This window comes from Equus quagga, chromosome 17 (assembly GCF_021613505.1).
Source record: "Equus quagga isolate Etosha38 chromosome 17, UCLA_HA_Equagga_1.0, whole genome shotgun sequence".
Lineage (NCBI taxonomy): Eukaryota > Metazoa > Chordata > Mammalia > Perissodactyla > Equidae > Equus > Equus quagga.
This window is the reverse complement of record NC_060283.1, coordinates 5562567-5575333: the sequence shown is the minus strand read 5'-3', so window position 1 is coordinate 5575333 and position 12767 is coordinate 5562567. Positions and strand designations below refer to the sequence as shown.

Genomic DNA, 12767 nt, shown 5'->3' with positions numbered 1-12767 from the left:
AGGTGGTTTCCAAGATTAAGTTCCCCAAAGACTCTGGCTTCTGCCCACCCACCATCTCTTGCTGTCTCACTTGCTGGCTCCGGCAGAAGCCAGCTGCCATGTGGGGAGCTGCCCTTGAGAGAGGCCCATGTGGCAAGAGCCAACAACCGACAAGAAACCAAGACCCTCAGTCCAACAACCCACAAGGAAGTGAGTCCTGCCAACAACGGTTTGAACGACCTTGAAAGCAGATCCACCCCAGTCAAACCTCAAGAGGACTGTAGCCGCCAACTGGAGCCTGCGAGGGACCCTCGGCCAGAGTCCCCAGCTCAGTGCTGCCTGGGTTCCTGACCTGCAGAAACTGTGAGGTCATACCCAAGTGTTACTTTAAACCCCTAACCTTGGGGATAATTCCTTACATGGCAATAGGCAATTAATAGTCTCCAATATTTAAGACCAAGAGTTTACTGTGCCATGTCCTGCAGATGGATGTGGACATGAAAAAGACGTTATCTTAGCTTCCAAGGGACCCCCCAGTGTGGTGGGGAAAGGCACACGTGTGTGATTGCTGCCACCGTGTATTGGGTGTGCCGGAGAGGGGAGCACCCCCCAACTGGACTGAAGGGTCCAGGCAGGCTTCCAGGGGAGGTGTCACCAAGCAGGGTCTGGAAAGGGAGTAAGAGCTTGCCGGGTGACAAGGCAGAGAGGCAGTGGGGAGGGGAGGAAGAGAACACATTTCCTCTTTGTCCTCCACGGACCTGGGAAATTGTTGTAAGATCTCACGCCTGGCAGGAGGGTATTCAGCAGCTGCGTGCTTGACGCAAGAGCGAGTCATTCACCCAACGGTCTCAGAAGCCTGTGAGTCAGCCAGCGCTTCCCCTGGCTCCGACGCTGGCGACAGTGCAGGTTGGAGCCGACCGTGCTGGGGTGAGGGCGCTGAAGAGCGTGTCACGGTCTTGTTGCGTTTTAACCAGGGTCAGGGTGGGCCTGTGGGTGAGGCATTAGGGTGTGGGCAGGGCTGGAATGAAGAGGCCTGGGTGCAGGTCACAGTCGACCTTTGGGACCAGCCAGCCTGAGGCCCAGGGCCCTTTGTCCCCGTTCTCCTCTTCACATTGGCTCTGCCTTAGCTCCTCTGGCTGGGAGCTGAGCCTGGTGGGTATGAAGAGACCCTTCACCCAAGGAAGGCCTAGCAACTCCCAGAGAGGAAAGAGAGCGAGGCCAGGCTGCAGGGGGGTGGGCGGGAGAAGTCGGGTGAGCCAGACGGGCGCCCTGTGCAGCCACCCAGACACAGAGGAGGCAGAATGGCTGGCTTCCTGTCCTGCCTCTGCCACCAGCCCCGGGGCAGGAGAGGAGAGTGGGTGAAGCAGGGCCGCTAAAGCCAGGCTCACCGGGGCGGGAGTCCCAGCTCTGCCACTTACTGGGCATGCTCTCTGACCAGGTGCTTAATCTCTCTGAGCCTCAGTTTCCTGATCTATAAAATGAGGATAACAATGCCCACCTCAAAGGACTATCATGAGATTTAAAGGAAATACACGGAGGGTTTAGCTCCAGAACCAGTAAAAATGCTCAGAAAACAGCGGTTAAAACAAAAAGGACTGTGGACCCAACGGCTGAGGTCCGTCTCAGCCCTCAAGGTCCACGATACTGCGGATCTGCTGGCCCCGCCCAGGACCTTTCTCTTTAGCCTGTCTTGGGAGAAAGAGCCGCTGCTGGTCGTCTGGCTTTTGAGATGCATCCACAGTCCTGATTTCATTTGGTTTTCACAACAGCTCATTTTACGGATGACAAGACTGACTGCGAGAGAAGGGAAATTGCCCAAGATATCGGACACCACCAACTCACTTTTAATGCTTGGCCCAGCATCGTCGAATTCACTCCTCACAATTACCTGAGCAATTTGTCCCCATTACAGATGAGGAAACCAGGGGGAGAGCCAGCCGGGGCCGCACAGCTGGGAGGGATGGAGCCTCGATTTCCCCAGAGGCAGCTGCTCCTTAGAACCTGAGCTCTTAACTCTATTCTGCGCTGGAAAATGAGAGGCAGAGCCAGGCCTGGAAAAACATCCTAGCCTCCTGACTCCCATCCTGGAGATGTTCTGTTTCTTTTTTTAAATTTCCAACTGTAGTAAAATATACAGAAACATACAATTTACCATCTTAGCCATTTTTGTGTCCAATTCGGTAGTGTTACATACGTTCCCATTGTCGTGCAACCAGTCTGCAGATTTTTTTTTATCTTGCGAAACGCAAGCTTTGTAGCCATTAAACAACTCACCATTCCCCCAGCCCCTGGCGACCGCTGTGCTGCTTTCTGTCTCTGTGAATTTGACTAAAATAAGGTTGGAGCTGTCCTGTTTCTTAAAAGCCCTTCTCTGTTTTGCTGTTGAGCCATCTGTGCTCATTGTCAGCGGAATGAATTTGGAAGCCAGGGCTGCAGGAGTTCAGGGGAGGCCAAGCTCCTCAGGGCTGGGGTGGTCAAGGAAGGCTGCCTGGAGGAGGAGGAGGAGCAAGAGGGCTGCACCCCTTTCCCTAGAAGGCGCCAAGGTGGCGGTGAGGGTGACTCTGGGATGCTCCTGGTGGCCTGCCCTTTGGTTTATGACAGCCACCTCAGCAACTCCAACCTTTGCCCCCAAGTGAGCTCCTGTCAGATGGGTGGAGGCTCCAGGCCATCTCAGAGGGCCAGTGGCTGGCCGGGGAGTTGGAGCAGTCCTGTGCCTGCAGCCTTCAGAACCATGGGGGTAGGGCTACGCAGCCAGTCCTGGCGAGGACCCTGGCCCTCCTATGGCAAGCTCCAGGAGTCCTGGGGGAGGCCCCTGGAGGGCCGACGTCGCCGGGCGCTGAGCCTCAGACGGGGGTGTGAGAAGACTAGGTCCTCAGAGAGAGGCCCAGAAGGGCTGGATGTCCCCGGTCAGGAGTGGCTGCCGGGGAGCCTGGGGGACACGGAGCAGCTGATCCAAGTTCAGCAAAGAGAAAACCAGCGATGCATGAGGCAGTATCAACAGGTTTGGCCAGGGGTTGATGATGAAGGAGACAGGGAGGAGGGGCTCTCCAAGGACGGGGACCAGGGCGGCAACGGCTCAGTGGTAGAAACATCCGGGGCCGTAGACCAAGAAGACAACAGAGCTGTCTGGAGACACAGCTGGAGAGAGAGATTCCAGGCAGCATATTTCAGAGGGCCCTGAAGGCGTCTGGGATTTATGCCATAGGTACTGGGGAGTCACAGATGGTTTTAGAACAGGCAGGTGACACGGTCAGAGCTGTTCTAAGATGATTAATCTGTCAGTGTGTTGCATGGATGGATTTTGCTGGAAGCAAGAAGATGAGCCAGTACAACGTCCCCAGGGTTGTGCTCCCCTCTCCCCTAGAAAAGCGGGGGTCGGGGCCCCCCTTGGTGGGAGCTGCTGGCCCTGGCCCTTCTCCTTCCTCTACTGAGTGGCGCTTCTGTCTCTGGGGTCTACCACCACCTTGTGGCTCCAGGTGGAACAACACCGATGCCCACTACTCCGCTGAGGGACCTGGGCCCTGATCTGCCCCTCTGTCTTCCAGCAGGTAAGGAGAAGGTGGCAGCGCTTTGTCGCCAGCTTCCCCAGCGTGACCCTGAGCTGGCCGGCCTCCCCATAGCCCCCGCTGGGCACCATCAACTAAGGATGCTGGAAGTGGTGGGGGCCCCTCCTGTGCCCAGGGGAGATGGGCATGTCTTCTGACTGATCTCTTTGCGGCCCTTCTGGACTGTGGATGGTGCGGCCTCCTACATGGACTGCTCCGGCCTGCCTACGTGGCCTGCCACCAGCTCACTTGAGGCCCCTGTGGTTGCACCTCGACTCTGGCCCTCTGCTCCAAGGCTCGCTCACAGCAAGGGCCCCAACAGGGCTGCGAAGGAGGGGGCTCAGCTCTGCCTGCTGGTGGTCTCTGCCCTCCAGGCGTGGGGGTCCCTCCTGACATGTATGAAGGTCTTAGAAACCTGCCCAGAAGTGGGAGTGTCAACGCCCCCGGCCCCACGCAAGACCAGTCATAAGCTTCCAGGCTGGAGCTCAGTGAAGCCAGACCTGTGGCTGAGAGGCTCTCACACATCACCCGGTGGCCAGGCCATGCCCCTCTGCCCTTCTGCCAGCAGCTAGTGGTGGGCGTGGCATGGGCCTCCCTCCCGGATGGAGAGCCCCCCTAGGCAAGGACCACGTCTGGGTCTGGGGGGACCTCACTGCTGGCGCTCTGTGGCTGAAAGGCCTGGGCCTGCGTATTGTCACTTCCATCCTCACAGTATCCCGGTGATGGGAGCAGAGGAAGCCTTCCCTCCCCGTGTGACAGAGGGGGAAACTGAGGCCCAGAGTAGGGAAGGGATTATTGTCTTCAGCGTCTCTGGCCCCACCCCCACCCAGTGCCCAACACTGGGGCTGAACACAGGAATAAAGGTTGCTGAGCTGAAGAAAATGATTTGCCTCCTGACTAACTGGCCTAGACACCTCTCCCAACCCCCGTGGGGGCAGGAAGGGCCCAGAGCTTCCCAGAATGGTGGGGCAGGAGCACCAGGAGGCTGGGCCCTTCCTGCCACTTCTCTTGACCTTACTCCCAAGCAGAATTACCCCCTCCTCCTGTGCTGACCTGCAGCCGGCTACTGAGGACCTGGCTCCCCCCAAGCTCTCTAGCCCTTGTGCTCCATCCGTGAGGCAGGGCTCACTCTGAGGCTCAGAGAGCGCAAAGGGTTCGCCCAGGGCCACACAGAGGGGAGGGTCTGACCCCAAAGAGCCTGAGCTCTTTGAGAGACACTGCACTTCATGTGGGGTCGCTGGGCTCTCCTGGCTCATGCAGACCCAAGGTCAAAGGTGAGGGTGCAGCAACAAGCATCCTGGTGCAGGGTCTATTCTGGGCTTGTGGGGCGACCTGGGGTCCAATGGACAGACAGGTCCAACAACTCTGTTTCGCCAGAGCCCAGAACCCTGGCAGGGCCACGGAGGAACAAGAGAGATCCTCAGAAAACTTTGTCCCAGACGGCCGCTGGGATCAGAGCCTGGGACGGCTGGCTTGGAACCTGGACTGTGGGAGCCAACCGGAAGCTTCTAGCCCAATTAGTCACAACCTTTAGATGCCCCCTGCTCAGCACCCTGCTGCAGCAGTCCCTGGGGTGCCTCTGGGGAACACGAGGACTCCAGTGGTTTGGGTCCACTGCTGACAAACCGTCTCGACATCCAGAGGAGGAAACTGAGGCCCAGAATGGGGCAGGACTTCTTGTCATCCCGCAGGTGTCTGCCCTCGCGGCTCATCCTGGCCTGTTTGTCCCCAGGGATTCTCCAGCCCAACTCCTTGCTGTTCTTCTCCTTGTCACGCTCTGTGATCAGATTATCCACTTATGAGCTTGTGACACACAAGATGGAAAGTTCCACAGGGACCTGGCTTGCTCACCACTGGGACCCCAGTCCCTGGCTTGAGGCCTGGCACACAGTTGGTACTCGATAGGATGTTGTTGAGTAAATGAGGGATTGGCTCAAGGTCACTTAGTGAGTTGATAGCTGAGCTGGGCTGTGGGCTCCCACTCAGGCAGAGCATTTCTACCTCAGCCTCATCAGCAACCCCATCCTCAGGGAGCCAGTTACCAGGGCCCTCTGCAGAGGCCTTCACCAAAACACACTCTGATTGGTTGTTTCCAACGATGGCTACAACCACCAGCCCATGGTGCACGCCCTATGGCACCTCCATCAAGAGGGGTATTCTGTCTTCCCTCCCCCTGAATCCGGGTGGGCCCTGTGACCTGCCTTGACCAACAGAATGCGGTGGAAGTAGTGTTCTGGAACGTCTGGGCCTGGGCTTTGAGAGGCTCTGCAGCTTCTGTTTCAGCCCTCCTGGAAGCCAGCTGCCATGTGAAGAAGTGCAAGCGATCCCGTTAGTGGGTTGAAAGGTGGTCCCCAAGCAGATCTGTTCAAGTTCCAATCCCCAGACCCTTGAATTCTACCTTATTTGGCAAAAAGCTCTGTTGGTGTCATCATTAAGGATCTTGGGCTGAGGCGATCATCTTGGAGTATCAGGGGTGCCCTAAATCCAATGACAGGTATCCTTATAAAGGAGACACACAAAGGAGAGGAAACAGGAGAAGGTCATGGGAAAATGGGGCCACCAGCCCCCCAAAGCTGGGAGAGGCAGGAAGGATCCCGCGCTGGAGCCTCCAGAGGGAGTGCGGCCCTACCTCGATTTCAGACTTCTGGCCTCCAGAACCGAAAGAGAACAAATTTCTGGTCACCAAGCCACCAAGTTTGGGAAATTGTTACAGCAGCCCCAGGACACTGGCACAGCATGTCTGCATGATTCTAACTGCAGGCAGAGTGTGGCCAGGTGTTCACCAAACCTGGACATCCCAGCTAGAGGACATTTCCCAGCCTTTCTTGCGGTCAAGTGCGGCTGGGTGGCCGAGCTGTCACCAGTACAATGCAGGCAGAAGTGGCATGTACACCCCTCCAGACCCAGCCATAAAACTTTCCTGCCCAACCCTGCATGCTCCCCTCTTCCCTCACTGACCGGTCTGATGGTCTGATGCAGACAGTTTAATGGGACCCCATCTGAGATGAGGGGATGGCAGCGACACTGAAGCAGAGCCCCCTGCCACCCATTTGGACTGTGACATGAGTGCAAAATAGATCACTGTGTTGAGCTGAATTGGGGGTTGCCCATAGCAGCCACGAGCCTATCCCCTCTCATTTGATGTCAGCAACATGTGGTTCCCTCAGGAGACTGGAAACTCCCAGAAGGCAGGACAATTCTCTTCGTGCTCCCTGGGAACAGCTCGCCTTGGACAGTGCCTGCCCCATTGTGACCGCTCAGGAAATAGTTACTGAGTCACTGAACGCACTGAAGCCAAGACCTGGAGGATGGGCTGAAGGTGACCAGGCTGAGGGAGGGGACAAGTGTTTCAGGTGGAGGGAATGGCCTAGGCAAAGGCCCGGAGGCCACAGAACGTGAAGCATCTGGGAAGTCCAGACCATTTGAATGGTCCAGGACACGCAGATGCCCCTGGTGCAGGCTCTGGGCATACTTGCTATAAATGATCCCCCTCCACACCTCCCTGCCTCTCCCAGGATGTGCCCTCTTCAGGCCTCACCCATCCTGGCTTCGTTAGCACATGAAGATTGCATTCTCATGGGGTGGGAGAGACACTGGGCCTCAGGCCAGGCTTTGTGGCTGCTGTCCACACACTCGCACACTTGAGACCTCAGTTTCCTCAACTGTCACAGAGAGAGGGTAACCTTGCCTTGCCAGCTTTTGGGGTGGGTGAGGTAATAGGCGGAGGCATGGGTACCAACTTCACGGAGCTGCGCCAGAGCCACCGCCCAAGCCGGGTTCCAAGAAGGTGAGAAGGAACAGGGGTCAGGCTGCTTCCAGGGGAGTCAGCTCCTGAGCCAACGAGCAAGCAGACCTCTGAGGACATTGCCAACATCGGGGACACACATGGGGCCATGTGGTCCCTACAGAGGCCTCCCCGATGTGGGTGGTCAGTGTGGCTCATGTAGAGAGAGGACCTGGCCAGGGCAAAAGCCCTGGGCTCTGAGTTTATCCACCCTCAGGCCAGCATCCACCCAAAGGTCACCTAGAGACATCCTTGCTGACTCAGTTTCATGCTTCTCTGCTCTATTTCAGCTTCCCACGAAGGACAGAGCCCCTGGTCCTCTGCCATGCATGGGGTCTCAGAGCCAGGAGCTGGAGGAGCCCGAGACCCTCCAACCACCCCCTACAGCTCCCTTCTCTCTCCTGCTCAACATCCCTGCCACACCCAACCTCTCTGTGCATGTCTCCAGAATGGGGAGCTCACTACTTATCAAGCTCTTATCTTTTGATGCGACCTCTGCCCTCAAGGAGCTCACAGTCCTGCCAGAGAGGGAGACAGACAGACAGACAGACAGACAGATGGCTGGCTGCTCTGCTGTGAAACAGAATGGAGTAAGTGCTCACTGAGGCCGCATGTGAGGCAGATTAAATGGAGGCCCCGATTGCTGAAGCAGTGTGATGCTCTGGGCTTGGCCCAACGTCTTCCCAGCTTCCTGCGGCCACACCAGACGGGAGGAGGCTGTGAGCAGGTGGGAAAAAAATGTCCTGCAGGGGAAATGGGGTCATTCAGCTGCACTAATGGGGCAAGTAAAGAGGCGAGCAGGACATACTGCGTCCCCAAGCACCTCTCAGCACAGGGGGCTGAGAATTCAGGCTGGAAGTGCTCTCAGGTCTGACAGATCCAGGCCGTTTCTGTCACAGATCAGGACACTGAGGCTCCCATGGCAAGCCAGAGGCAAAGCTGGGACTCTGCCCCACAGCTCCTGCCTCCCAGCCCAGAGCTCTCCGCCCACCTGGGTGCCCCAAACTTCTTCCCTCAGGGGGCACCAAACTCATTGCGTTAGCCAGACAGGTGGGCCAGGGTGGGCCCGAGCCTGGGTGGCAAACCTGAGGCCCAGGCTTCTGCCCTGCAACTAACTTTCTGAGTGACCTTGGGTAAGTCATTACCCTCCTCTGGTCTTAATTTTCTCCTCTGCAAAATGGGAATTGTGATCTCTGTCTCCCCCCTGGGCTGAAGTGCAGATGAGGTGGCACGTGTGCACAAGCTTTGCAAACTGTGATGTGCTGTGTCCTGCGAGGGAACACCATCATCGCCCCCTCCTGGTCACCCTCATCATCATGCTGAGAGGAAAGTGCGTAAAAGCTCTGCGGCCACATGCCTGAGTCAGAACCCTGGTTCTGCCCCTCCCTAGCTGGCTGACCTCGGGCAAGTCACTTAACCTCTCTGTGCCTTCGTTTCCTCCTCTGTTCAATAAAAGAATAATGGTCCCTCCTCACAGGGTGTTGCATTACCCGAGTTCACACACATAAAGAACTTAGGGCAGCTAGCCCTCGGTTCTTAGTAGCCAGTTCCAGGATGTTCTCCCTGTGTGACCCTGGGCAGGCCTCCTCTCTGGGCCTTGGCAGCCTCCTCAGGGAAATGGGAGACTAATAATAGCACCTGGTGCGAGGCGTCTCGGGGACGAGCTGAGCCAAGGCGCACACGAGCTGAGCCCAGGGCCAGCCCACGGAAGCGCCCACTCGGTGAGAGCCCCGGGAAGCCTGGCCCTTGGAGCCAGTGTGTCCTCAGCTCACCTAGCCCGGCTGGGCCTTTGCCGGGCGTGGGCATCAGCATCCAGAAAAGTGGGCCCAGCCGCAGACAGATGGCCGCCCTGGGGCCTCCCAGGAGTGGTCTCTCCGTTAGTGCCAGTACAGAAGGGCGTGGGAGGAAGGCCTCTCTCCTCACTGCCGCCCCCCCGCCCCCCACCGTGGCTGTTCCTGAACCCTTCCTGTCCCCTCCCTCCCGCCAGGCCACATTTCCCTTCTCTGAGCTCCAGGCACGAGCAGTCAATCAACCAACACCCAGCAAGGCTGGCTCAGAGACCTGCTTAGGCGAGGACTTCAGGGACCACATGCACAGCCCCTCCAAAGTCTGCCATGGAAATGGACCAGCGCTCTGGGGTCCGGCTCAGGGAGCAGAGGTGCCCGAAGAAGGGCCACCTGAGCTCTTGGAGAGTGGGCAGCAGGAAGGCCTCCCGGGGAGAAGACAGAAGAGCTGCCCATGGTTCACCCCAATGGAAAAGCTGGGGAGGGGGTGCCAGGCGGAGGGAACAGCACATGCAAAGGCATGGAGATGATGAGTACATAGTTGTATATTCTAGTTGTGAGCACCTCTGGTTGTGGCATGTGGGATGTCGCCTCAGCATGGCCTGATGAGCGGTGCCATGTCCATGCCCAGGATCCGAACTGGCAAAACCCTGGGCCGCCGAAGCAAGGCGCAAGAACTCAACCACTCAGCTACAGGACTGGCCCCCCAGCCCCCGTATTTTCTTATTCTCTCCTCTACTAGCATGTCAGCTCCATGAAGTGGAAACTTGGTAAGTTTTGTGTCCTACTGTATCCGCAAGTCCTGGCACATAGCAGGTGCTTAATTCATATGTGTTGAATGAATGAATGAATGAATGAAAGATCCATTGAATTAAGTGTCAGGCTCCGAAAGGTTTGGGGAACTTCATGGAGGGAGACTAACTTGGGTCAGGTAGGGGAATTTGAGAATTTGGGATTCCCTCCCTAATCTTTTGAATTTATTGAAATGTACCTGCCCTGACCCTGATTTCTTAAATGAGCATCATTCATTCACTCAGCAAACCTACACTGACTTCTACTCTGGGTGGGGCCCTGGGAGCCCTGAGCAATCAAGCCCCAATCCTGTGCTCACGAAAAGAAAAGAAAACAAAAATGTACAAGAAAGGAAATGAACGCATAGAACACTAGGTGGCCAGCCGTGAACAGTATTTACATAGTCAAAATACTGTAACAAATGAATATTTATCTAACCAAAAATCACGATGTAACTCCATTAGGAGGGCGAGGAAAGGAGATGGGAGGGCCAGGGATGATAAAGGAAAGCTAAATCCTCATCTTCCATAGCAGGAAGTCAATAGATGATGTTTACATATGAAAAACCAGGAAGTTGCCCTAAAGCATATTATCCAGAAATATGGAGGTAAATCTCAGAGTAAACACTGAACAGAGCTGAAGCTGGCAGCCGCTGGGGGTTGCTGTGGGGGTGGGGTGGGAAAAGGCAAAGGACCACTAGTTTCTAAGTTTAGACGATTTGATTTTTAAAGCTAGGTACATATATTGCTTTTGTGAAAGACGACGCGAGTGGAGCCATATTAAAATAGAGCCATTTCAGAGGAAATGACTTGCAGGTCTTGTTTTCTTTATCTTCCAAATTGGACCAAACCAACATTCCAAAAAGTTAGTAAGGACAAGAATATCCTGTCTGTAAGGACTGACGAAATTGGACTTGGCTGATGACCGAATTGCTAACCAATCTATGAAGTACAAGTCTGGCCTTTTGCCTGATAATCAACTCTCAAGCCAATCTATGAAGCATAAACCTAGCCTCACCTTCTCCGGCACCACTGAGCTCTCCCTTAATACAACTCGCCTCATCTTCCTCCCTTTTATCCATTAAAAACCCTGAGCCCCTCTCCTGTAAACGGGACACTGTTTGGGTTTCTACCTGAATCCGTGCCCCCTAATTTGCAACTCTTTGATCCCAAATAAACGCTTGGCCTCTTAAACTGGTTTCTGTAGGTTGACGATAAAATGAAATGAAAAATAAATTTAATACAGATTTATGAATTATTTATGAGTCGATGACCTCATGGCTGTAAGGATTAGATGTTTTGGAAATTAGTCTTTGAAAGGTCAGCTCAAAAAGCTACACAGGATCGTTGGCAAAGCTGGGGTGTGATCTAGGTGTTAGACAGTGGCATGGTATCACTGTCTCATTTCCTGAATTTGATGGTGTGACACAATAAGAAATGTAGATTTGGTCTCTGTCCCTGGTTCCTGGCACAGAGCTCCTAAAACCCTGGAAATTTCCTGGGTGATGGGGATGGTGGAGCGTCTTTTCTTATTCCTAGTAAGCCCCTTTCAACCAGTCCTGGGTTTTGCTAATGAGCTGATACTTGGAGGATGGGGGGGGCTGGTCACCAGAGGAACCAACCGTGAGATTAGAGGGCTGGAACTTTCTGCCCCATCTCCCAACCTCTGGGCGGTGGGGGGGTGGAGAAAGGCTGGAGATTGAGTTCAATCACCAATGGCCAACACTTTAATCAATCATGCCTATATAATGAAATCACCGTAAAAACCCTAAACAATGGGTTTCAGAGAGCTTCCAGGTTGGTGAACACATCAAGGTGCTGGGAGGGTGGCGCTCATGGAGCGGGCATGGGAGCACCACGCCCCTGACGCCTACTTTGCCCTCTGCATCTCTTCCATTTGGGTGTTCATCTGTATCCTTTATTACATCCTTTACAATAAATCGATAAACGTAAATGTTTCCCTGAGTTCTGTCAGCCTTTCTGGCAAATTAGTGAACTTGAGGAGAGCGTCTGAGAGCCCCCGATTTATAGCTGGTCGGTCACAAGCTGGTGACAACCTGCAACTAATGGTTGGCATCTGAAGAGGGGGCGGTCTTGTGGGACTGAGACCTTAACCTGGGCGGTCTGCACTAACTCTGGGTAGTTGATGTCAGAATTGAATTGTCACACACCTAGCTGGTGTCTGGAGAGTTGAAGAATGGTTTAATGTAAGGGAAAACCCCACACATTTGGTGTCAGAAGTGGTGTGAAAATAGAAACTGTCTCTCCTTTAGATGGTTATAGAAGAGAGTTCTTAGGAGATGCGTGCTGAAGTGTTTAAAGGTGAAGGAGTTGAATGTTTGCAACCTATTCTCAAATGATTTAAATAAATAAATACATGTAAAAGAGTGTGAATGATCAAGTAAACGTGGCAAAAGTTGGTAATTGAAGTGAAGGGTATATGGGAGTTCATTGTACTATCCTTGCAAATTTCCATAGGTTTGAAGTTTTTTCAAAATAAGAATTAAAAAAAATAAAACAACATGATAATATCACAAAAGGAGAGGAAACCAGACAGTATATGAAGCAGTACCACCCATGAAATATTCTTTTTTTTTTTAAAGCTTTTATTTTTTTTCCTTTTTCTCCCCGAAGCCCCCAGGCACATAGTTGTATATTCTTCGTTGTGGGTCCTTCTAGTTGTGGCATGTGGGACGCTGCCTCAGCGTGGTTTGATGAGCAGTGCCATGTCCGCGCCCAGGATTCGAACCAACGAAACACTGGGCCGCCTGCAGCGGAGAGCGCGAACTTAACCACTCGGCCACGGGGCCAGCCTCCATGAAATATTCTTGCCCAAAAAAGTGGAGCCTGCATCTTATCAAGCTTCCAGATCCAAGTGGCAATG

The 12767-nt window shown here is 54.3% G+C and overlaps 1 protein-coding gene across 2 annotated transcripts; it reads left to right on the top strand.

The window, feature by feature from the left end:
* The first annotated feature begins 2706 nt into the window (after positions 1-2706).
* On the top strand, positions 2707-4309 carry C17H11orf86 (chromosome 17 C11orf86 homolog). Of its 2 annotated transcripts, none has more exons than XM_046644799.1 (2): positions 2707-2980; positions 3528-4309. In XM_046644799.1, the coding sequence occupies exons 1-2, from the start codon at positions 2711-2713 to the stop codon at positions 3597-3599; spliced, it is 342 nt and encodes a 113-aa protein (XP_046500755.1). In that variant the 5' UTR covers positions 2707-2710; the 3' UTR covers positions 3600-4309. The 2 variants fall into 2 exon arrangements, with proteins under 2 accessions (XP_046500755.1, XP_046500754.1); XM_046644798.1 differs by having other exon boundaries at positions 3525-4309.
* The last annotated feature ends 8458 nt before the right edge of the window (positions 4310-12767 follow it).

Bases quoted from the DNA above. Each gene is read 5' to 3' on its own strand.
- C17H11orf86 (XM_046644798.1), top strand. From the start codon at position 2,711: ATGGGGGTAGGGCTACGCAGCCAGTCCTGGCGAGGACCCTGGCCCTCC. The intron at 2,981-3,524 runs GTTTGGCCAGGG...TCTGTCTTCCAG, and splicing joins GCATGAGGCAGTATCAACAG to CAGGTAAGGAGAAGGTGGCA.